This window comes from Mytilus edulis, chromosome 6 (genome assembly GCF_963676685.1).
Source record: "Mytilus edulis chromosome 6, xbMytEdul2.2, whole genome shotgun sequence".
Classification (NCBI taxonomy): Eukaryota; Metazoa; Mollusca; class Bivalvia; order Mytilida; family Mytilidae; genus Mytilus; species Mytilus edulis.
In genome coordinates, this window is record NC_092349.1 from 78,173,587 (window position 1) to 78,200,566 (window position 26,980).

General features: G+C 31.2%; 1 protein-coding gene across 5 annotated transcripts; it reads left to right on the forward strand.

Annotated features, from left to right (window-relative positions):
- LOC139528494 (4-hydroxyphenylpyruvate dioxygenase-like) lies at positions 1–26,233 on the forward strand. Of its 5 annotated transcripts, none has more exons than XM_071324498.1 (13): positions 1–84; positions 178–204; positions 4,816–4,878; positions 5,303–5,453; positions 9,714–9,796; positions 9,924–10,117; positions 13,658–13,735; positions 14,595–14,757; positions 16,852–16,923; positions 17,595–17,711; positions 19,897–20,019; positions 21,139–24,278; positions 24,423–26,233. In XM_071324498.1, the coding sequence occupies exons 1-12, from the start codon at positions 82–84 to the stop codon at positions 21,211–21,213; spliced, it is 1,149 nt and encodes a 382-aa protein (XP_071180599.1). In that variant the 5' UTR covers positions 1–81; the 3' UTR covers positions 21,214–24,278; positions 24,423–26,233. The 5 variants fall into 5 exon arrangements, with proteins under 5 accessions (XP_071180599.1, XP_071180600.1, XP_071180602.1 ...); XM_071324499.1 differs by having other exon boundaries at positions 21,139–24,222; XM_071324501.1 differs by having other exon boundaries at positions 21,139–24,110; positions 24,383–26,233.
- Positions 26,234–26,980: the final 747 nt, after the last annotated feature.

Below are 26,980 nucleotides of genomic sequence, written 5' to 3' on the forward strand. Positions count from 1 at the left end.
ACTTTTTGATGGGTGTGTAATTGATCTACGCCACGATTGGTCAATTCTGTCCATGTCAGCGGAGGAGATTACTGAACAAAAATGGTAGGAGATGTTTTTGTTAGAAATTTGCCGAATCTACAGAATGTCATAAAAATCAACTTGCATTATCTGATAAAGTAATGTTTTATTTTTCAGACTTCATACACAGATAAAGGTCCGAAGGTGAGTAAAAGAAGCATATTTGTAGAGTGAAGTTGGTTTTATCAAGGTCACACATATTATTTACTGATTATAAACTTCCATGATTAATATGTTTGTTGTTCATAACTTCAATTTTTATGTAGGAAACGCAATAGGTTGCTGTGCAATTTATGTATTTCTATTTGATTTACCATTATGCTCAGACTTTGTATATGCATTTCAAAACTATGCATCGGTTTGGAACAAATAATGGACTTATCAGCTTATTAAACTAACAACTGTCATGACTGTAGCCTGTAGGGAAAAGCAAATTATCCTAACATTTTCATAAAAGTAGTCAAGGAAAACAAAATGTTGGATAATGAGAAATTTGTTAATGCCCCCTCCTCAAATTTTATGAACTCCTCCTTTGTTCTGGGTTGGAAACCCCCCTTTTTAAAATGGCTGGATCGGCCCCTAGTACATTCATGAAGAATATTTGTAAAAAAAAAATTATGTGAATGACGTGAACAGGGCTCACGCTACCAGGCGACTTGGGCGAAGAAGTCGCCCTCCCGACCGTCACTTCGCTTTCCACGACCCCCAAAAGCGAAAACAAGTCGCCCTGTTCTTGACGAAAGTCGCTTCCATCATCGGACATTTTCAATTTTTACCAAGTTGATGAAACATTAATTTTTAACTGATAATTAAAGAAATTCAGATATAAACTATTCATTATCTTTAGAAAAGAGGTTGAAGCATTGTCTTCGCAGTGTGTATCAGGTTATTTGATAAAAATACAACTTTTTATCACTTCGTGCATTTTCGCAAGTTCCGGTGCTTGTTACTCGAAAATGTACATCAACCTAAATTTCGGCGGCAAAATAAGTTTGTTACTTCATTTAAAGGTGATAAAAGTTGCCTCCAGTAAATGTTTAATCCATTTATTGCATTAAAACCGTCATGTTCCTTTCCAAATAACTTGTCAAACATCGTTTATTTTTGTAAATTTTCTTGCATTCTTCCGCCATTGACCGATTTCTAAACTACGGATCTGAACCGGACCAGCTATGACCGAAATCCGTACTTTTACAATAATTACTATGGACGCACGGATGGAACAGCTGACAGAAGAATATTGATCCCAAAGGGAAAAATTACACATCCCACACGCATTAAGAGACTTTTGGTTACATCTAATTGATTGGTGTATATGGGCGTTTTTCAATAAAAGCGTACATTTCAGACCTAAAAAAAATGGAAAATCAACTTGTCTAAAATTTAATTTCAAGAGTTATTTTGAATACCTCTATAATAGACCTGTTTGTAAACAAAAAGTGCAATCTTAAATATTCTTTAAAATGATATTATTTTCATAATTTGTGTACTGTTTCGTAGGGGACTTTTGTCCCCTACGAAACTTCTTCTAAACACACATATTTTTTGCAATTTTAAATGTTTCCTATAGACATTCCAGTTTGTTATTAAATACTAGAAAAATATCATTTTTTTTCTGAATTAGAAAATCATTTTTATCGATAAAGATTAGACAGTACTTCACATATGAAGGTTCAACTCATGTTACGTAGTGGACATTTTGATGCGTTTCGTAGTGGACAAAACTGTTTCGTAGTGGACAAAAAGTTTCGTAGTTGACATCAACCCTATTATATGTTAATAAAAACATAATAAACATTACATGAAACTAACCCTTGTTATTTGTTTTGCACGAATATAATTGAAAAAAGATTAAAAAAAGACTCCATGGTAGTGGTAGTGTCCACTACGAAACGTTTTTCTCCCATACTTGTTTCGTAGGGGACCTTTCCGTAAGGGACGTATTCGCATGCTTTATTTTTTCACCACAATCCCTATATTGCAATAGTAACAAGACTGACTGTATTCATCAAAGCATTTATCAAGCTGTACACTGATATTTTTTTCATAATTTTAAAACCAGATACTGAAGTAGATTTGACCCGTTTCGTAGGGGACATTTTCAAAAATACGGTATCATTCTGGTCCATTTGATGTGCTCAATTTTTCTTACCAACAACTTAATTGCCTTTATAAAAGCATCACTTCTTTTGTAAGACCCTAATGTTTATATCTCTTGCAAACAAAAATAACATTGATTTTATAAAACTGTTTATTGGCAAATTTTAATGACTTCGTTTCGTAGTGGACAATTTGTGAGGGACACACCTTCTGAAATTAAAAAACCTATATTGAAAGCTGTTTATTAGAATATTTTGGCTCTGAACATACTTTTGAATTATTAAAGAACTTATGTAAAGTAAAAAAACCATTAATTTCTTCATTTTTTTACGATATTTTAGAGTATGAATGTTGAACAGGCGGTCTAGGGACATGCCATTTTGGTTGTTTTGGACCATTCAGGAGTCAATATCTTATCAATCCCTCTAAAAAATAAACTGTTTCTTTGCTTAAAAATGTTAAATCTAATTCAATGTACTGACTGCACAAAACATTACTTGCAAAGATCAAACACATTTTTTTTAAAGTGGCTAGGACAAGAAAATACGTTTTTATTGAAAAACGCCCATATAATTCCCTATATTTTTTATGAATGTTTCAAACTATTGATTAAAGTTGCTTAACTCTGAGACTATTTTACTAATATCAATATATTATGGCCCAGCTTAATAACTTTTATATTTTTTTTATGAGAAACACTGAATTTCATACACAAGATAATTTTTAATTAAATTGTAATTGATATAATTTCTTTACATTTTTTAAAATAAAATTATTTTTTTTAGTGCTAGATATTTAGTTGGTAGTTTCTCACAAGAACCTTAGTAAAACTTAAACAACTTTTAATTTCAAATGTTACTTTAAAAAATAATTGTAATTTTTTACTCATATGAATTGAACAACATAAAAAGAACATTATTTACATATGGCCCTTTATACTATTGTAAAATCCAAACATTGTAGCGCACCCGCGCAAATGAGCACTTCTCTTTCAAATCTCACCACTTCTCCCTATCAGTTTCAAAAAGAGAAGTCACTTCTCCCTATAATTCTGAAGTAGTGTGAGCCCTGGTGAACAGTAATTTTTGGTGGCCGTGCATGCCAATAAAATGTTCACGGTATTTACCACAATAATGGAGTGATTTTGATGAATCGGGTTAAATTCTTTCCAAAAATATTAATAGAACAGTAAATTATTAGAGACCTCTGACAATACACAATAAGGATCTTTACACTAATCACAATAGGGCCATAAAAAAGAATATTTATGTTTGCCCTAACCCTACTTAACCAGAAAATAGCTGCCTACTCAAAATTTTTATTGCCTTGATTTGAAAAAGTTTTTTTTATAATCAAATCAGCATCACTCACTCAGACCAAAAAAACATCTGATAGTTCAATTTCCTTTTTGGAAAAAAAAAAAAAAGAAAATGCCAACCTACCTACCCATTGTCTCTACCATTGGGTAGGGTTTTGGCAAACCAAAATATTTTAAGTGTGGCCAAAATTTGTTAAATTGGTTACTGGAGCAGTAGCCGAAAAATGCTGTTTGAAACCTGATAGTAAAGGGAGTCCTTGCACTCGCAAAAGATTACCTTGCATGGATACATTGTGGACAGAATACCCAATGATTGCTTGGTTAAAGAGTCATGCAGCCTTTTCCTGCCATATTTTAAAAATCAAATATCTCGAAAATATCTTAATAAAAAAATTAAATGTGTGTCAGGATAGAATCAAATGTTTAGAATTGTAAACATTGGTAAATGGAGTAATATTATTGATGCATTAATAAAACATGCTTGATGTAAAAATTAAAAGATTTGGTATACATGGTATAATTGCCAATGAGACAACTCTTCACCACAGACTAAACATGCCAAATGACAGAAATCAACAATCAGGTCACAGTAAACTCATTTTGTATTATATCAGTTAATGTATGACCATTGAATTCATCATGTTCATAATTGATATGTGAATGAAATATTATAGAGGCACAATGTATGTAAAATGAGACAAAACAATAACATCAGGGATTTAATAAAAAAAAAGTTGAAGCAATGTATTATTATATTGTATGACACTATATGTGTATGAAACACTGCATGTATATAGTTTGTCATGTTTGTACCAAGTTACAGATCATGCAGATCAACTGTATGTTTATTTTTGTTTCTGATCTAAATATAGATACTGACTAGACTAAAATTATAAAAGTATCATCTGTATTTGAAAATAATGGAAAGGTTACTTATACATATTTTGAATTTATGAGCTACTTCAAAGTATTCTATTATGCCCAGATGTAATTTAAGCAATCTTTTATGAGTAAAGAGTTACTTTTAAATAAAAATTGAAGATATATTTTTATTGTACAACATGTGTTAATCTTTCTAACTTGAACTACAGTGAACTTGAATACATTTAAATTTATACTGAAATCTTTCACCTTTTGGTTAGCAATAGATTTTTTTCAAACAGTTCTTTCAAGGTCATGTACATAGGTGTAGACCGAAAAATCTGTCTCTTGTGAAAAAGAATGGAATAACATATACAAACACACACAACATTAAAAAATTATTTTGTCTAACATGTCTAAAATGAATGTAGCTGAGCCATCCTTTTCTACAATGATGTTCCTATTATCTATTTCAGCCAGAATCTGGAAAATTTCTTAACTTCGCCCATGTAACATTCTGGGTTGGAAATGCAAAGCAGGTAAGTACAAGACAGTTCTGAAGAAATATTGTGAGTGGCATGACAGACTTTTGGGATGTATGATATACATGATATAGGGGGTAAAAAAGTAGTAATGTGGGATATAGGGGGTAAAAAGAGGGGGAGTTAGATATAGGGGTTTTAAAGGGGGAAGTGAGTTAAAGGGGGTAAAAAAATAGGGACGTGGGATATAGGGGGAAAAAATGGGAACATGGGATAAAGTGGGTTGAAAACAAAAGGAAAAGGATGATGGGGATATAGTGATTGAAAAAATTTGGGGTGAGGGATTTTGAGGATAATTATCATGTTAGTTTTAGTGTTGATTTAATGGTCTGGTAACTCCCATACTGACAATCATGGATTTATAGTTCTTTCAAACTCGTTACCAAAGTTACATAATACTAATGCCATTTACACTTTGTAGGCAGCCTCTTATTACTGTACCCGCATGGGATTTGAACCATTTGCCTACAAAGGATTGGAGACAGGAAGTCGTGAAATTGCAGCACATGTTGTCAAACAGAATAAAATAGTATTTGCCTTCCAGTCCATGCTGAATCCAGATGTACCAAAAGGTATTAAGAAATAAATGTACTACATCAACTACATTCAAACATTCAAACATTCTAACAGGATTTACCTGGATTATTTTACTATTACTTAAATTCTCGTGTTTTGTAAGGTCAAAACATGCCTCAGCAATTTCTTTTCGTTTTTTATACGACCGCAAAATTTGAAAAATTTTTCGTCGTATATTGCTATCACGTTGGCGTCGTCGTCGTCGTCCGAATACTTTTAGTTTTCGCACTCTAACTTTAGTAAAAGTGAATGGAAATCTATGAAATTTTAACACAAGGTTTATGACCACAAAAGGAAGGTTGGTATTGATTTTGGGAGTTTTAGTCCCAACATTTTAGGAATTAGGGGCCAAAAAGGGCCCAAATAAGCATTTTCTTGGTTTTCGCACTATAACTTTAGTTTAAGTTAATAGAAATCTATGAAATTTAAACACAATGTTAATGACTACAAAAGGAAGGTTGGTATTGATTTTGGGAGTTTAGGTCCCAACAGTTTAGGAATTAGGGGCCAAAAAGGGACCCAAATAAGCATTTTTCTTGGTTTTCACACCATAACGTTAGTATAAGTAAATAGAAATCTATGAAATTTAAACACAAGGTTTATGACCATAAAAGGAAGGTTGGTATTGATTTTGGGAGTTTTGGTCCCAACAGAATAAGGGGCCCAAAGGGTCCAAAATTAAACTTTGTTTGATTTCATCAAAATTGAATAATTGGGGTTCTTTGATATGCCAAATCTAACTGTCATGACTGTGTATGTATATTCTTAACTTTTGGTCCCGTTTTCAAATTGGTCTACATTAAGGTCCAAAGGGTCCAAAATTAAACTTAGTTTAATTTGGACAAAAAATGAATCAGTGAGGTTCTTTGATATGCTGAATCTAAAAATGTACTTAGATTCTTGATTATTGGCCCAGTTTTCAAGTTGGTCCAAATCGGGGTCCAAAATTAAACTTTGTTTGATTTCATCAAAAATTGAATAAATGGGGTTCTTTGATATACCAAATCTAACTGTGTATGTAGATTTTTCATTTTTGGTCCTGTTTTCAAATTGGTGTACACTAAAGTCCAAAGGGTCCAAAATTAAACTTAGTCTGATTTTAACAAAAATTGAAATCTTGGGGTTCTTTGATATGCTGAATCCAAAAATGTACTTAGATTTTTGATTATGGGCCCAGTTTTCAAGTTGGTCCAAATCAGGATCTAAAATTATTATATTAAGTATTGTGCAATAGCAAGTCTTTTCAATTGCACAGTATTGCGCAATGGCAAGAAATATCTAATTGCACAATATTGTGAAATAGCAAATTTTTTTTCTAATTAGAGTTATCTTTCTTTGTCCAGAATAGTAAGCAAGAAATATCTAATTGCAAAATATTGTGCAATAGCAAGATTTTTTTTTAATTGGAGTTATCTTTCTTTGTCCAGAATCAACTTAAATCTTTGTTATATACAATATACAATGTATATTCACTTTTTACTACCAACTGATAAATTAAAATAATCTTTACCATTCAGTGATAACAAGCAGTTTTTTTACATCTTAATATTTTATGATGTATTTAAATGAGTAGTTATTGTTGCAAACTCCATTAGAAATTTTAATTGAGATTAGTTTTGGAATAAGGGAAAGGGGGATGTGATTAAAAAAATTGGGTTCAATTTTTATACGACCGCAAAATTTGAAAAATTTTTCGTCGTATATTGCTATCACGTTGGCGTCGTCGTCGTCGTCGTCGTCGGGCGTCCGAATACTTTTAGTTTTCGCACTCTAACTTTAGTAAAAGTGAATGGAAATCTATGAAATTTTAACACAAGGTTTATGACCACAAAAGGAAGGTTGGTATTGATTTTGGGACTTTTGGTCCCAACATTTTAGGAATTAGGGGCCAAAAAGGGCCCAAATAAGCATTTTCTTGGTTTTCGCACTATAACTTTAGTTTAAGTTAATAGAAATCTATGAAATTTTGACACAAGGTTTATGACCACAAAAGAACGGTTGGGATTGATTTTGGGAGTTTAGGTTTCAACAGTTTAGGAATTAGGGGCCAAAAAAGGGCCCAAATAAGCATTATTCTTGGTTTTCGCACAATAACTTTAGTTTAAGTAAATAGAAATCAATGAAATTTAAACACAATGTTAATGACTACAAAAGGAAGGTTGGTATTGATTTTGGGAGTTTAGGTCCCAACAGTTTAGGAATTAGGGGCCAAAAAGGGACCCAAATAAGCATTTTTCTTGGTTTTCGCACCATAACGTTAGTATAAGTAAATAGAAATCTATGAAATTTAAACACAAGGTTTATGACCATAAAAGGAAGGTTGGTATTGATTTTGGGAGTTTTGGTCCCAACAGAATAAGGGGCCCAAAGGGTCCAAAATTAAACTTTGTTTGATTTCATCAAAATTGAATAATTGGGGTTCTTTGATATGCCGAATCTAACTGTCATGACTGTGTATGTAGATTCTTAACTTTTGGTCCCGTTTTCAAATTGGTCTACATTAAGGTCCAAAGGGTCCAAAATTAAACTTAGTTTGATTTTGACAAAAAATGAATCAGTAAGGTTCTTCGATATGCTGAATCTAAAAATGTACTTAGATTCTTGATTATTGGCCCAGTTTTCAAGTTGGTCCAAATCGGGGTCCAAAATTAAACTTTGTTTGATTTCATCAAAAATTGAATAAATGGGGTTCTTTGATATACCAAATCTAACTGTGTATGTAGATTCTTCATTTTTGGTCCTGTTTTCAAATTGGTCTACACTAAAGTCCAAAGGGTCCAAAATTAAACTTTCTTTGTCCAGAATCAACTTAAATCTTTGTTATATACAATATACAATGTATATTCACTTTTTACTACCAACTGATAAATTATAATAAATAACATTCAGTGATAACAAGCAGTTTTTTTTACATCTTAATATTTTATGATGTATTTAAATGAGTAGTTATTGTTGCAAACTCCATTAGAAATTTTAATTGAGATTAGTTTTGGAATAAGGGAAAGGGGGATGTGATTAAAAAAATTGGGTTCAATTTTTCTCATTTGAAATTTCATAAATAAAAAAGAAAATTTCTTCAAACATTTTTTTGAGAGGATTAATATTCAACAGCATAGTGAATTGCTCTAAGAGAAAACAAAAATTTTAAGTTCATTAGAACACATTCATTCTGTGTCAGAAACCTATGCTGTGTCAACTATTTAATCACAATCCAAATTTAGAGCTGAATCCAGCTTGAATGTTGTGTCCATACTTGCCCCAACCGTTCAGGGTTCAACCTCTGCGGTCGTATAAAGCTACGCCCTGCGGAGCATCTGGTTTATACATGATATTAAGCTTATAATCATTTAATTGAGAGTTCATCCTTTTTTTTTGAAGAACTAAAGAAATCTATATGATCTACTGCACATAGATGTTTAGTAACTGCACCATGCCAAAAATTGCTCCCTAGAGCTTGTAAATAAGGAATATTTGAAAATAAACAAATGACAAACAAAGAGACCAGAGAAAAATTGTTCAAGGCATGTTTTTCATCCCAAAATGTTTAGAATTTAAAAAAAAATATATATTTATACAACATGTCCATGATGTACAAGTAATTATTATTTTTAAAAAGTTAAGGAGAGATTATTCACACACTTTACAAAAACATGAATATAACAAGTTTACTTATATAAGTGAGGGTTTGAATGGGGTTAAATGTAAGTAAATTTTAAGTATATTATAATTTACCTCTTATAAAGCTTGAGTAATTAAGAATGACTTTTACAAGCATAAACAAGGAGTACCCTTTACAGACATACTATTAAGATTTGCATATTGACAGGAAATAATGCTTCATATAGGAGTTATTCACCTTTGAACTTTTTAGTTTAAATATACTACTGCAACAAATTTGTTAAGTGGCAACTCCTCTGAAACCACAGTACAGAATTTCATTAAGTAGGACATAAAATATAGATGTGCCATTAAGAAATAATTATTGTAGGAGTTATTAGACTAAGTCTTTGAACCTAAGAATCTAGTTATTTTTTCATGATTTATAACTGTTGTGCAGACAACAAGCAAAAAAGATAGATGGCGTCTTTGATGTTTATTTTGGGGTTTAAAGATGAGAAATTATAAGGGTGACAGAAGAAGGTCTAAAAGTGTTAAATTTACTTGTAGTAGTTATTCAGGTGTACTGGTTAAGAGTAGATAATGTAGCTGTATTTATAAGTAGCATAGCAATAATATTAATGTTGTACTATTTTTAGAATTTGGTGCCCATCTTGTGAAGCATGGTGATGGTGTGAAGGACGTTGCTTTTGAAGTAGAAGATTTACAAGCTATTTTCAAGGTAAGGTTTCATCATGTTCATATGACATGTGTGAGTAGAAAATTAAATGATAAAAAAAAGAGAATATAATGCACTGACAATTTTAAAACAAATTGGTCAAAATTTATAATATGTCATATTGTTTTAGAGAGCTGTAGGCAGAGGTGCTATAGTTGTTAAGGAGCCATGGGAAGAGAGTGATGAGAATGGGACTGTCAAGTTAGCTCAGGTCCAGACCTACGGAGACACTACTCATACATTGATAGACAAATCAAAGTACAAAGGATTATTCTTACCAGGATACCAACCATCCAAATTTAAAGACCCACTTAGTGATATGCTGTAAGTTCAATTGCACTATAAATAATAAATTTGTCAACAAATTTTCTTTCAAGTCTAATTTTTAATGAACCAGGAGCTATTTTAAAAAGATCAAGCCATGAACATGATGAAACAAACAAAAATTGTCCATATGAAACCTGAGCTATTAAATATAAAAAAATATTTAAAAAAAAAAGCTCAAAAACATGTAAAAGCTCTATAAATTGAAATGGATTGATTCCAACACCAACATGACCAATGAAATAAGCTCTTGATAGAATTAAGAATGAAAAGTAGAGTTCTACATCACACGTATTATGGTTTAAAACTGTTTGGAACCTGAAGAAATTGCTGGGGCGTAGCTGGGTCCCTTTGAAGTGCACGCCAACCAGGGGAGGTTTGGGGGGGGGGATTGCCCCCCCCCCCCCCAAGATTTTTTTTTGGCTAGACGCAAAATGGTGCGTTCTGAGGGCCTAAAATTGGTTTGATTAGCAAATTATTAAGACTGTATTTGATCATTTTTTATTGAGAAACATCCTGAATATTTTTCAAAAATTTGCCCTTTGTATTTTTGGTCAATTGGTCATTAGTTATTTGTTCGACCACGGAAGAAGATATTGTGCATGAAAACGGTTTTCTTAATTCAGAAGTCGACAGTCAGGGGACTTACTTAAACAAGTGACTTTCTAAATCACTGATTCAAGTAACATTATTTCCATAAAGGTTGGAAGTTAGAGTTGTCTTTCTTTAATAATCACCTATTTAAGTAGTACAAATTAATCACTAGAAGAAGTGATTTAATATTAGTGTAGCTTTAAATATAGAATACTAATGATCCAGGGACTAATTATGTTTCTAAACTTATCAGAACCAACATCTGTGTTGTCTAGGATGACCAGGTCATTTCAGGTGATGACCTTGTACTGAATCTAGGATAATGACTTAAAAATCACTTGTTTAAGTATCAGACCTCAATTTCCTTCCCAAAAATCACTTCTTTAAGTATAATTCTTTTAATAACCCCCACTAATTTCAACACCCCCGAACAGTGAAATTTTTATCGCGAACAGTAGAATTTTATTACATAATCTGAAAGATGAAACCTTGAACTTCACAGGAAAAATACTCCCACTGCTGTGAAAAATCTTTTAAGAAAGTATCAGTTCATTATGTAAAGCCATTATTATAGCATTTTTTCAACTAAAATAGAATTTTCAGGTAAATGATAGCATCAAAGGCATAAACCTGGCTACTTAAAAGAAGCAAAAAGTTCATATTTTTTAATTTTACTAATTAAAAGATGATATTTAAACCTATGTGTTTAAAATTTTGAAAAAAACTACAAAATCCCAATTTGTGACAAAACCTCGAATTTGCTACTCAAATAAGTGATTTAAAAATCACTTATTTCAGTAAGTCCCCTGACTGGTCGAGAATCAAGTTCCGTGATCATACATGTATGACCCAGAAACGGATAGTAGAAAGAAATTCGCCAGTAATCCTTATGGATTTCGGCTGGATGGTTAGCACTCGAGGTTTGTATTCCACACCTCCTAGGAACATTTTCATCTATACCAAAAAGCTCTGCTATATCTAGATTGGTTTGGTATAGCTCGTTCCAAACATTATCATCATTTTTCTCGGACTGAAGTCTTGAAAGGCTATTTTATTTTATTTTTAATGCATTGACGCCTTAATATTTCGACAGGAAGGTGTCAAAACAGAACAATATGAAGTAGCCTTTCAAAACAATAATTTAAAGAGGGAATTCAGATTTGTATTTACCGTTATCATAATTTACATATAAAAGAGGGGCGAAAGATACCAAAGGGACAGTCAAACTCATTGAAAATGTTTACTGTAATTCATTAAATTGTTCAGGGTCGGATCCAAAGTTAAGAGATAAAAATTGAAATAATGTACGAAATTTACAACCCTTATCTAAACAAAAACGTGGGTTTACAACCCCTGCAACCCTGTTAGTTCAACGATGCGCATTATATATTTTTTTAATTGAAATGGAGTTAATATACCTTGTCGAAAATTTGAAGGTGTGGACATCTTTCCATTTGTCGGTCAAAAGTTGTAACTTTATATCTTTTCCTAAGGATTTCGAATCTTTCAACAAAGAAATATCTGGATAAGATGGTCTCAGATTTTTTTGTACTGGCTTTGACATGACACTGATGTGGCAGCTAAGTTCAATCATTCATCGTCAATTTATGACGTTTCAGGGGTCTAAATTGTCCTGATTTGTTGCTGGTTGTGTTTCTGTATGACTACCACTGTTGGTAGGCGTTTTTGTGAGAGAAAAAAAAATGTTTAACGTTTGCCCTTCAGGGTTGTCACGCTTTAAACTGTTCATGTTTTATACGCTGCTTTTTACGTCGAGTACCAGAAGAAAATTATAGCAAATAAATTAAAAACGATTTCGGTCAGGGTTGATTTTACAGTCGGAAATATTATTGTGACGTTATTAAAATAGTTATACTGTATCGTTTTCTACTTTGATTGGTTAAGTTAGATTTAATATTTTTTAGTCGTTTGTACTTTTATTTTATTTTTCGGCGTAAATTATTTTTTTAGACCCCGCGATGTGCACGCCATGGCGTGACAGCGTATATGGAGCTACGCCCCAGAATTGAATGTCCAAAATTTATACCAATAGCACTATAAAAATGTTGTTTCCTCTACAGAATAATTGTACAGCATTGAAAACCAAAAAACTAAGATGGGAATCAAAAATCAATAGAAGATGAATAAAACAATCCATGGATAAAAAAATAATATACAGTCTACCCACAAAGCAATAATCAAAATCCTAAAGAACAAATATGAACAGTACTTTATAGCCAACTATTTAAGGGTTTTCTCATTGCTGAAGAAAACCATACACCCCTTTTTCTGTTACCTATTATTGCTTACAACTACTTTGTTTGAACCTTGATGGGTAGTTGTCTCAATGGTGATCAAACCACATCACCTTTTGCTTTATATTTTTATATAATAAAACAGTACACCCACAAAGCATTACATTGTACATCAAAGATTGAGCAACCACAAACATTATAATCAAAAGGGACAAACTCATGTGCTATGAAAGGGTAAATTGTCAGTAAAAGTGTTTGAATCATATATAATTTTTTTTTTATAATGCTTTGTATATAGAATTTTCCATTGTCCAAAAGAAAGTTCGATACTACTAAAGGTAGAGACTGATTTCATTGAGCATGTTGAGCCACAACTACTCTGAAACCATATTATGTCTGAAATATTCGTGATATGACAATGTATAGATATAGTGTTTTATACTTCCTAAATTTTTCTTTGAAACATCTTTATTTCCACAGGAGAAGGCCAATTTCGGAGAAAAATACCCAAATTCAGAGACTGTTATTGATTTGTGTCTTATACACTATGGTGCATGCTCAGTTGACATACTGCCTGCGAAATTTAAAAACTCTTAACACTTGCCAAAGTATACCTTGATTTCGGGGGCATCTTCTAGTTAAGTATTATTGCACAGGACAATGATGCATAAATGTTTGTTTATTTTTACAGACCAACAATTGGTTTAAACTTCATTGATCACATCGTTGGAAACCAGCCAGACGAAGAAATGGTACCAGTATCAGACTGGTATGTGTAAATACTGAATATGTTATAGCCAGCTAAAAATATACAGGGATTCAGTCTTGTAGAAAATGTCTTGCAGCCCTGATTGTTCAATATCAAATCTTTGAAACTGTTTCTCAAATATTATCAATTAGTTTGTAGAAAAATAATTTTAAAGATAACATATTGAATGAAAGTACAGGCAGTAGAAACAAATTTTTGACCTACCAAACTTAATATCTACTAAATATCTACATTATTCATTGTGTTTTATTAATAAAGCAAAACATTTTTAGTATAATGCAATTTTAAACATGCCACTTGATTTTGATTGGCTCCAGACTTGAAAATATCATTCAGATTAAAAAAAAAAGTAGCAAGGTTCACAGAACTATTTTGTCCGTGCAGAAATGCATACTCATAATATTATGCATAAAAATTCATACATTTTCACTGTCAGATATGTTTCCATGACGCTCACTAAAGAAATAAGATTTGTGTAACGCAAATCTTATGATATTGGAATTGATTAATTGTATTGCTTGTTTTGTCGCTGCAAGCTTAAATTTTTTAAATCTTGAATATATTTATACATATACCATTTATTCTACACTTTACTAATTTAAAGAAATGAAATTGTAAATGTATGTTAGTTTTACTTCAAAGTGTTAGATCACTTAAATTACTTATTTTGTATACATCTGAGTTCAATGAAAGATATGGTGGTCAAGCAGTGAAAGCGCTTTCAACATACCAGGGTAGAATTCTTTTGGAGTATCTAAATATAATTCTCCTCACTCGCTCACACCACAACCAAGCTTAAAAAAAGATGAATGAGTGCTGAGATTTGATTTAAATAGTTTGATAATTTCTTACACAACAGGTATGAGAAGAATTTGATGTTCCATCGGTTCTGGTCTATTGATGATTCTCAAATGCACACAGAATATTCAGCATTACGATCCATAGTTGTAACAAACTATGAAGAAACTATCAAAATGCCAATTAATGAACCAGCCCCTGGTAAAAGGAAAAGTCAGATTCAGGTGAGTCCAATAAAGGGTTAAGTTGAAACGTTTTGAAAAAATAGAACTAGAGGCTCTCAAGAGCCTGTGTCGCTCACCTGTTACTGTATTTACTGATGTAGGCCATCTTGGTTGGTAGGCACTTTTTAAAAATAGATACCCTAGTAATGATTGTGGCCAAGTTTGGTTAAATTTGGCCCATAGTTTTAGAAAAGAAGATTTTTGTACAATTTACAAAAATGACGAAAAGTTGTTCAATATTGACTATAAAGGACAATAGCTCCTTAAGGGGTTCTCTGATAATTTTGGTCATGTTGACTTATTTGTAGATCTTACTTTGCTGAACATTATTGCTGTTTACATTTTATCTCTATCTATAATAGTATTAAAGATAATCATGATATTAACCAAAAACTGCAAAATTTTCTTAAAATTATAAATTTTAGGGCAGCAACCCAACAACGTGAGGGAATAGATCTTATTCTGATGGACATTTCAATCTTGAAAGATTTGTCCTAAATGTCTTAGTTTCAAAGATATAAAGCAAAAACTGCATTTTACCACTATGTTCTAATGTTAGCCATTTATTATTTATCAGCCATTTTGTTTGGTAGGTAGGGTCATGGGACACATTTTTTAAACTATATACCACAATTATGATTATGGCCAAGTAAGTTAAAATTTGGCCCAGTAGTTTCAGAGAAGAAGATTTTTGTACAAGTTACAAAAAATGACGAAAAAGTTATTAAAATTGACTATAAAGGGCAATAACTCCTTAAGGGGTTGACTGACAATTTTGGTCATGTTGACTTATTAGTAGGTCTTACTTTGCTGAACATTATTGCTGTTAAAGTTTATCTCTATCTATAATAGTATTCAAGATAATAACCAAAAACTGCAAAATTTCCTAAAAATTACCAATTCAGGGGCAGCAACCCAACAACAGGTTGTCCGATTCGTCTGAAAATTTCAGGGCAGATAGATCTTGACCTGATTAACAATTTTATCCATGTCAGATTTGCTCTTAATGCTTTGGTTTTAAAGATATAAGCCAAAATATACATTTTACCCCTGTGTTCTATTTTTAGCCATGGCGGCCATCTTAGTTGGATGGCCAGGTCATCGGACACATTTTCTAAACTAGATACCCCAAGGATGATTGTGGCCAAGTTTGGTTAAATTTGGCCCAGTAGTTTCAGTAAAAGTTTACGAATGCCGGACGACAGACGACGGACGCCAAGTTATGAGAAAAGCTCACTTGACCTTTCAGGTCAGGTGAGCTAAAAAGGGATTTTACATTTTGTACGAAAATGTAGATTAAACCTAAAGAAGGAAAATTCAGAATATTCAACAAGAAGAATGCTTTCATAGTTGTATTCAAAAAGAAAAATCATAAAAGAAAATATACGAATTGTGCTTATCAATTTTGATTTAACGATTTGAATGAAAAAACAAATAAGCAGTTGTATAATTAATTTTATATTTTATTCATAATATATGTGTTTTCATGTTCCAGTTTAAATTTAATATTAATGAATCATACACACATGACAAAAAAAAGGGGTGATAACTCAAAACATTTCTACAGCCTTGATAGGCTCATGGTAGGCATACACTATTTGGAGTTAAAGCAAGTAGTGGTCAGATTTAAGTAAAAAAAATGTGTCCAGGTTGGCTCACACAATACACAGTAGTTAACAAATTCCAATCACAATTAATATATATTCTTGTCCTTTAAATATGAAGAATGTCCAAAAGACACATGGACTAAAATTAATTTGGCTTGTTTAATTATTATAAAACTTTGACAAAATATTTTCTTTGGTAAAAAATCTTTAAAAAAATCATAAAACTTGAACCACACACTTTATTGGACAATTTTCATTGGATGATGACAACTTGACAAAAATTGTGATCAATGTTCAGCTGATTTTTGCTACTTTGATTATCCATTTATTTATAAAGTACTTTTCATGTGTACATGTTTGGAAAGAAAGAAAAAATGAATAAGAATTCCAAATTAAAAAAAAACAAAACAAAAACAATCATGAGTTATGTTCTTGGTTTTGTGGTTATATATGCATACCAAACACTAAAATCTACTTATGTTTCCAGGAATATGTGGACTTTTATGGGGGAGCAGGTGTACAGCATATTGCCATGCAGTCAGATGATATTATAAAATCAGTAAGTAACATGTTTATGTACCTCCTCTTAAGGAACCTTAGATAAAATAGTAAATAACACAAAATGTCATGTATATTCAACGAATTAAAAATTTAATATAGGCTTTTGTATTCAGAGATTGGCAAAACCATGAAATCAAATATCCAAGAAAAGGCAATTTTTCCTCAACCCATGAAAATTGATGCCCACGAAAATAAATGAATCCACAGTTCAAATAATGAATAGGTATGCCTGTATAAAACTGTCGACTGCATTGAAGGAGAAATATCTGTGATCCCAATAACACCTCAGTCTTTATAAGAAATACTGTCTTTGTGGCCTTATGGTAGTGACCATGCCTCAGGTGCAGGAGGTCCTGGGTTAGAACACTGGCCTGTTCAAACTTTAAAATTGGTATTTGCTGGTTCTTTGCTAAGCATTCAGCATTAAGAAGTTGGGGTGATGTCTTCCTGTGTTACCTTATGAACTAGCACGTAAACATTCGGCTCTGTGCATTGGTCCAGTAAATAGCAGGGTTATATTCATATTACATTAATATGTTCCCATCCTAAATATGCATATTAATTTGCAACTGAGTGTTAGGTAGTCGGCCATCATCGGCATCATCTATATTAGGAATGAACATTGTTATTTAAAATATGTTAACTGTATAGAGTTTTGATTTTTTACAGGTTACTAAGTTAAGGGAGAGAGGGATGTTGTTTTTAGACATACCAGATACTTACTACAAAAATCTGAGGGAGAGACTAAAGAAATCTAAATGTAAAGTCAAGGAAAATTTAGATACAGTATGTATTACAATGATAATCATCATGATCATAGATTGATAAATTATGTATTATCAGTCAGGGGACTTACTTAAATGAGTGATTTTTAAATCACTTATTTAAGTAGCAAATTAGAAATTTTGTCAAAGATTGTGATTCTGTAGTTTTACTAAAATTTTAAACACAAAGGTTTAAATAATATCTTTTCATTAGTAAAATTGAAAAAAAATAAACTTTTTGCTTCTTTTAAGTAGAAAGGTTTATGCCTTTGGTGCAATAATTTAGCTGCAAATTCTATTTTAGTGGATAAAATGCTATAATAATGGCCTAACTTAATGAACTGTTACTTTCTTAACCCTTTCAACACTATACACGGCATATGCCGCGATGACATACGCCGTCCGCCACTGCACGTGGCATATGCCGCGATGACAACGGATTTTTCATAAGGACTCTTAAATCATTCGGTTTTCATTTGGGTCCTCTCTAATTTTTCCTTGTATGAATCGAGGATATGCAAGGTCTCATTTGCGCTTGAAATCCCGGCAATTTTTATTGTAAAATCATGCAGTAGAAGGAAAATTGAAGGAAAATAAAACAAATTTTTGACAAATGCAAATGGCGGAAATCAGAAACGAAGCTGTAAATATGAAAATATTTCAGCATTTCTATGGCGAAACTTACGACGAGGATTAGTTAAAAGGTTTCTTGTTATCTCAATGTGTTTATTACATTCAATTCATGTGGGAAATATGATTTGATCGATCATTACAAGACATAGAAAAAGGGGGAAAACGGAGGTTGACTGAAAATTTTGAGGACGGAGCCACTGATTTGTGCCATGATTACATAATACTTTGTGTATGGCGCAATACGCTACGGAATCGAGCAATTGGTGTCTTCTTTATTATATGGCAGATAAAAAAACGAAATAGATGAAGACTAAAAGTAGTTTTTTTTCAAAATTCAACACAAATGTAATAAATTACACCTTTTACCTGTTAATTACCTGAAAATGCAGGTAACCTGATAAAAATTTTACTGAAATAACTGCCTAACATTACAGTTCATACTCTCCTGAGCATTTTTCATGCAATAACCTTTTCTGTATCTCTTATAATAAAAAAGATACAGCAGTCTGAAAAGGAATATACTGTTTTAATGAATGAACACAAAAAAAATGCAGCAGCAGCAGCAATTTTTCTATTATTTTGTGTAGCGTTGAAAGGGTTAACAGATTTTTGCCAGCAGTGGGAGTATTTTTTCTGTAAAGTTCAAGGTTTCATCTTTCAGATTATGTAATAAAATTTCACTGTTCAGGGGTGTTGAAATTAGTGGGGGTTATTAGAATAATGATACTTAAAGAAGTGATTTTTTGGAAGGAAATTGAGGTATGATACTTATTTAAACAACTGATTTTTATGTCATTATCCTAGATTCAGTACAAGGTCATCACCTGACATGACCTGGTCATCCTAGACAACACAGATGTTGGTTCTATTAAGTTTAGAAACATAATTAGTCCCTGGATCATTAGTATTCTATATTTAAAACTACAATAAAATTCAATCACTTAGTCTAGTGATAAATTTGTACTACTTGAATAGGTGATTATTAAAGAAAGACAACTCTAACTTCCAACCTTTATGAACATATATAATAATCACTCATTTAAGTAAGTCCCCTGACTGATTATAATGATTCATTTAGGAATAATTCACCATCTAGGGTAGAAGGTTAAAATGATCTTTTTAATTAAAAGTACCCTTATGAATGTAAATTCATAATAATCATAAAAATATCCCACTGCAGAAGGAGAGGTATACTGGTTTACCTCTATCTACACTGGTTTACCTCTATCTACACATGTTTGGTTTTTCTGTTTTACTGATGACAGTTTTATGAACAAAAAATCATTAATTCAAGATTTATGACTGATATTTCTTAAAGCAAGTCAATTTCTGATAAAAGGAAATTAAAGATGTCCAATCTTGATTAAATTACAGAAGATAAGAATTTCAAGTTCAGGTTGTTTGAATTTAAAATCAATCATGAGTGAAATTTTTTTCTCGATTTCTTGACCATTGAAGCATACTGATAAACAAGAAACGAACAAATAATTTGCTGCTCATAGACATAATTTTAGAAAAAGGTTTTTGTCCCTATTTAATTTTTTTAACAATGAATTATACATTTTTTTTTTCAGATACAAAAACTGAACATTTTGATTGATTATGATGAGAATGGTTACTTGCTACAAATATTTACAAAGATTATGCAGGACAGACCTACATTGTTCTTAGAAGTTATACAGAGAAATAATCATCAGGTATGCAACAATTACACCTATATCTATATCATCAACAATTGTGTGATACTAAATATTTTAAAACACTTTGCAACTGACAGTTGATAATACAAATTTTTTACACTAATTGCATTGCAGTTTTATAGAAAATAGATTATCATACGAAGAAAGTAAAATAAGTAAAATACTAAAATACTAAACTTCAAGGAAAATTCTAAACGGGAAGTCCCTAAGCAAATGGCAAAATCAAAATCTCAGACACATCAAATGAATGGATAACAACTCACATATTCCTGACTTGGTACAGACATTTTCTTATATAAAAAAATTGGTGGATTCAACCTGGTTTTATAGCTGGCTAAAAAGTAAAATCACAATAATACTGAACTCCGAGGAAAATTCAAAATGGAAAGTCCCTAATCAAATGGCAAAATCAAAGGATCAAACACATCAAACGAATGGACAACAACTGTCTTATTCCTGACTTGGTACACGCATTTTAAAATGTAGAAAATGTTGGATTGAACCTGGTTTTATAGCGCTAAACCTCTCACTTGTATGACAAATAACATACTTACAACAAATCCACAATATTATTGTTGACCTATTGTTTATAGTTACTGAAGTACAGACCTCAACCTGAAAACTAAACCTTTAAAACCTTCATTGATTAAACTAGAGACCAAGGTCAAATGAGATTAGTCAGGTTGATGATGTACATTACAGGCAACCAATCATTACCAATCATTCTCTTAGGGACATCTAGAAATTTTAAAAAGACATATGCATTGCTGAATTTTCAACTGAAGTGAATAATTGATTGCAGCGTTTTTTAGTCGATGAAACCCTGTTCAGAATGTTTCAAAAATGTTTTCTCCTCAAGAAATACAACTCAAATAATAATCTTTTGCTGATAAATAATGATTTTGATGTAAATTAGGGATTGAAAAAATCAATTGTAAGAAATGTACTGTATATCTGATTAAGTAATACTTTAATCCATGAGTTTTCACTTTGCTTAAATCTTGTAACCCTGACAATTAATCTAGTGACAGTTATGAATAATTCAGAAGCACTTAACCCCAGTCTGTAATTTTAAGAATTAACTGATATTTATTATACAATTTCTTTTTATTTTAGGGTTTTGGTGCTGGAAACTTCAAATCATTGTTTGAAGCCATAGAAATCGACCAAGCAGCAAGAGGCAACTTGTGATTTGATGAAGACCAGACGAGAGACCAGACAATCTTAAACATTCCAGGGATTCCTGAATTAACACCTACTTAATAATTAGTTAATAGCCAATTATGCCTGTTTGAAATCTCAATATTGCATAATACAAAATTGACATGAACCAGATATTTTTTTTTAAACTTTACGGCATAAAGACCATGTCACTTCATTTGAAAATCTTGTTACAGAAATATTTTTACTGGAATTCAATCAAATCCAACCATACACTTTATAAGATATCTATGCAATAATTCGGTTGTTGACTCCCTCAGGTTCATTTTATAATAAAAAATATTTTTTGAGAAAATATTGTTTTCAGCTATTTTTTAAATGATGCTTCTGTATGATAAATTGTCATAAGAGCTTTATAGTATCTTTATTTATGTATTCAGATTTTTATTCATATTTTAAACCAAAGACTTTTCAGTATTTTGTTAACATATAAAATATCCGAACTACTTTCAATCAATCATCAATTTTCATGTTTTTTTTATAAACAAGAATTGGTTTGCATGTTTATTTCTTATAGATTTTAACTTCAAGCACAATTAGGTCAATAGTTCATGTAGTTGTTTAAGATTTGCAGTTCAGTTAGCACTGGTTAGTTTTATTCGTTAGGTTTCAACAAATCTTGAAATCAACTAAAATATCATGTATCAAGTAAAGTGAGAAACTCTGTGTACTCTAAGTCCTTTGTTATATGTGCTAGTCATTTTTATAACCAATCAAATTATACAGTTGCTTTGTAATTGCATTTTTTTTTAATTTTATTTTAAGGTTCATGTGGACCCTATGGCTGAAATGACCGTATTTTCACCTCAAAATTTACTCTGAGTACAGACAAACCTGTGCATCTGTAAAAAAATTCAGGTATAGCATGCCCTAGATAAATAAATTTCAAATATGTTTTGTGTTTTAGAAAAATAAAAACTTACCAGGATTTTGCCGTGCACTTTTTTTCATTCCTCCAGAAGGTGCCAAAATAAACTAAGTTGGGAAACAGGTTTGAGAACTTCCCCACAGGTAATTATTGAAGTGAGCTGTTTTGTTTGACATGGACATGAGATGGACAATAGATACCTGACAATAATTGGTTATTTAAACTGTGTACCTGAGTGGACCATATCAAGGTAAACTCAACTGTTTGTTAATTTTATCATCTTCTGCAGGGACAAATAAAAGTGTACGGTAAAATCCAGTTAAGTTATGAATTTTCTAATTCATACAATGCATTTGAATTCTATTTATCTAGGGCATGCTATGCCTTAAAACTTCTCAAAATGCACAGGTTTGCCTGTACTCAGATTAAATTTTGAGGTGAAAATACGGCCATTTTAGCCATAGGGTCCACATGAACCTTAAGCACTATTGCTTATTTTTGTTATTCTACACTGGTAATGTCTTGTATTAACAGCAGTATTGTATATGAATTTTTTTTTTTTTTTATCTTACTTCAAGTACTATTGCTTAATTTACTATTTCAAGCTGCTTGAAATGACAGCAGTATTATACATGTATTTAGAGTAGTCAGATTATGTTGGTAATTCTCAAGATTCAGATGATCTCTTAGCCTAATCGAAATGTTTTATCTATAAAAATCATTACAATAAAACAATCAGTTATCAAAATGAATGTGTTTTAAATACTCATTTGATAAAAGAAAATGAAATCCATATGAATAAATTTTTATTTCCACAAATTAAAAAAGTAAATGCCTGGAAAATTTCAAGAAGGTTAAGAAATATACACTCATGATAGAGCAGACATATTTGTCACTGGATTTTAGGTAACCAAGAATCAATCTATCAATCCTCATATGGCAGACATATTAGATAGGGTAATATCATGTTGTATAAAGGACAACATTATTTTCAAAAACTGTAATAAGTAAACCTCGAACAATCCCAAGTAAAAAATCTGGGATAACAAATCAGGGTAATATTTAAGAACATGTTACCATGGTGATGGTAAAATTTGGTCTGATGACTCCTTACTTTAATAATCTCAGAAAACAGTATGAGACATTATTAAGCCAAATTTAAACAAAATTGTTCATTGTAATTATTTTAAAAAATATAACAGTCATGACAATAGATAATGATACACACTCCCATTATCGTTCATATTCCTACCCAGTACAGCTGTGTACACTGTTTTTGATCATCAACAGATTTAGGTATCCATATTTAAAGAACACCGATTTAGGAAATTTTACGTATAAATATTACATATTGTTGCATTGTTTAAGTACAATTTTATTGTTAATACATTATATTGTTCACATTTGAAATATATTATAAAGATTTAATTATCATTTTTGTGCCAAATGGAAATTGCATTGTTTGCATGAATGGTGTTAAAAATGTTACTACAGTTTAAATAAAGAAAAATTGTGTTTAATGTTGTGAAGGATTTAATCTCGTTTTCATGTAAATATTATGGATAGTTTTTATTTCATTTGTTATTTCATATTTTTTAATTTAATTCTGAGTGATCATGCATTTAATTTTTTCTATATTTTCTCTATACTGTTTGAAATATGTGAGGTATAGCTTTATTGGGGTATGAAATGGTTTCTATAGAAACAACAGCCCAATGGTAGGCAGCTTATAATGGTTGTATACAATTTTGAGTTTGGTTTATACATGTTATATGAAAACATCAGCTTTGCATGTGTGTGTAAATATCAAGAAAATAAGAATGGATGTACACGCTTTTATGTGGGAAATGTTTGACAAACAGATCATTCTTAACTAATAAATTTCTTTCATTGAGTTTTGGAGTTCTTTCAAAGCTTTTTTTCGGGTTTACATCAATGACAATGTTTGATTAGGTGAAAGCTGTGTTTTAATATTGAGATTTGAGTGTTCCTTGTGACGGTAAATCAAGAACAGGGCTTTGTATGCATACATTTTATAAAGTGTTCCTTGTGACGGTAAGTCAAGAACAGGGCTTTGTATGCATACATTTTATAAAGTGTTCCTTGTGACGGTAAGTCAAGAACAGGGCTTTGTATGCATACATTTTATAAAGTGTTCCTTGTGACGGTAAATCAAGAACAGGGCTTTGTATGCATACATTGTATAAAGTGTTGTATAGGTAAGTCAAGAACAGGGCTTTGTATGCATACATTGTATAAAGTGTTGTATAGGTAAGTCAAGAACAGGGCTTTGTATGCATACATTGTATAGGTAAGTCAAGAACAGGGCTTTGTATGCATACATTTTATAAACATGATAAAGTGTTGTTTTCAATTTTTATTGAGATTTTTTGCCTGTATATATATATATTTATATGGGCAGATTTGTGTATTTAAACATAATCAGTTAAATGGATGAGGCGAAATATGTTTGTTAATTTCATATTTACTTAATATGTTTCCTACATTTTTGTTTTGCACAATAATATATAAACAAGTTCACTGCAGCTGGTGTGTAAGTAAAAGGACAATGAAATAGCTAATACTTATTCTTTTATTTTATGCATTTAGAATTTGTTTTTGTTACTAAGTGTTGTTATTTTTTTGTTAATTTCACATGCATGGGCTTTATGGTGTATTATATCTGGACTTTAGTTTTGTAGCCATATATAAACAGGTAATTGGTTGAAAAACTTTTGTGATAAATTTGACATATTTTAGAATTTGTTCTAATGATTGTCAGTTTAATTATCTAGAAGGCCCTGATTTAAACATTTTTAAAAGACAAGTAAACATTGTTCTGAATTTAAAAAGTAAACTCCTTTTATATACAGCCCTTTATATTAGCATGTTTAGATAGACCAATGACCGTAATAGAGGCTGGAAACTGCAAAGCACAATCTAATGTAAATAAAATCAATACTCAGATGTGGATAGAAGGTATCATACATATGTAATACTGTAAATTCAGAAATTATTACGTGCATTTATTATTGCGATTTTGAAACTTTAGACTTAAATGTGATTTTAATTTTTAAGATTTTGAAAAAGATCTTGTTTAACTTATTTAAATATTTCAAAATGGGAGTATAGGGTTATTGCATGAATATTGGGGAATATTGTTCCGAGTAGAATTTTATATTGCACGAGCTTGCGAGTGCAATATATGTTCTACAAGGGACAATATTCCCCAATATTCATGCAATAACCCTTTTATTGTATAGCAATATAATATTTGAAAGTAAAAATTGGTTTAAACTAAGATTTTGTCGTTGATGACGTCATGAATTTTGAAGATTTATTGCACTAGTGCAATATTCGAATTTATTGCACGCTAAAGTTTGGTTACTTTCTGTGGGAAATATTATATTGCTATGCAATAATTTAAATTATTGCGTTTACAACTCTACCGTATTTTTCGCAATATTAAAAACCTGGCAATAATTTCTTAATTTACAATATAAAGTTTTGTATTATTTCTGCTGGAGCCGTCTATACTTGCAGTGCTTGCTTGTTGGATATCAATTTTGTTAAACAGACTAGATCTCATTATTATTTTGAATATAAAATTGAGAATAGAAATGTATATGTTTACTTTATAGTGACAAACATTTAGATTGTTTGTTTTAAGCATTTACATGTGGGTTGAGTATATATATAATTATCATACAATTAATAAATTTTGAAAACCCACCTTGACTTTTCTATGTGATTGTATTTGGCCTTTAAAGAGTAGAGAAAGGATTTTTCATCTCACTCTCAGTGATTTTATTCCAAACATATTCAACAAATTACTTTCCTTACCATGATAACATTCACTTTTAAACCAAAGATATTTACATTAGCATACTGTACATGCTGTAGTAAAACATACATACACAAAGTTTACTCACACAATTCTGTTAATATTATTCTACAAACGTACTATTTAAGGTTTGCCCCAAATATTTATACTAACCATTTTGTCCAAGTACTCGCCCAAAATACTCACTTATGAATCTTCTGTACTACCTTGGAGGAGCATGTAAAGTCATTTCACTTGAAGAATGATATCAACATTTTTTGTGAAATCTAGGCAGACAATAAGAAACCTGCTTCTACATCATCCCTTATATATGTGAAGACAAATAGAAGCAACATATTTAATACACAACTTTTGCAGTTTTACTATTTTTGTGCCTCGATCCGAAATTAATTTTTCCATTTCTTGACCATTTGGATTTCTTAAACAAGATAAACCCTACATGTAACTTTACTTTAAAAGACTTCAAGATGAAGAACAGCAATAAAAGTGTATCCTTGTACTGATTTAATGTCATGTATGGATGAACGGACGCACAGACCAGACAAATAGAACTAAACGGTCAATTTTGTTTAAACATGTCCAGAACATGCATTGAGGCATACCAATTCATTGGTGTAAATTTAAAAAATATTAAACGATTGGAAAATTTTGGGGTTACTGAGGCCTACCCCCTTTATGCCCATAAATAAGGCATACAAATACCATAACAAAATGTTGAATTAAAATTGGAATTTTACTTTCAAAGTTGAGTGTTATGACCCCAAAAATCCTCTCTCAGAGACAACCTGGCTTTGGGCAAGTATGCCTCTCTGAGTAGGCAAAGCCTTATATTCTTCAACTGAAATGTTTGAGTGCTATGTATTAAACAGCATATCATATATCAATTTTGTACTATTCTTCATAAACCCTCTGAAACATAAAACATACACTTTTTGGGTCAATATAGCGGTACTTAAATCAACTGAAGTTAAAATAGCATTTATTATAAGATATTAAGGATACCATAATGTGATTATGATATTATA

What these genes read in the sequence shown, in the direction of transcription:
- LOC139528494 (XM_071324498.1), top strand. An exon ending in GAATCCAGATGTACCAAAAG is followed by an intron (nt 5,454 to 9,713) that starts GTATTAAGAAAT and finishes TACTATTTTTAG; the next exon opens with AATTTGGTGCCCATCTTGTG. An exon ending in TCAAGGAAAATTTAGATACA is followed by an intron (nt 17,712 to 19,896) that starts GTATGTATTACA and finishes TTTTTTTTTCAG; the next exon opens with ATACAAAAACTGAACATTTT.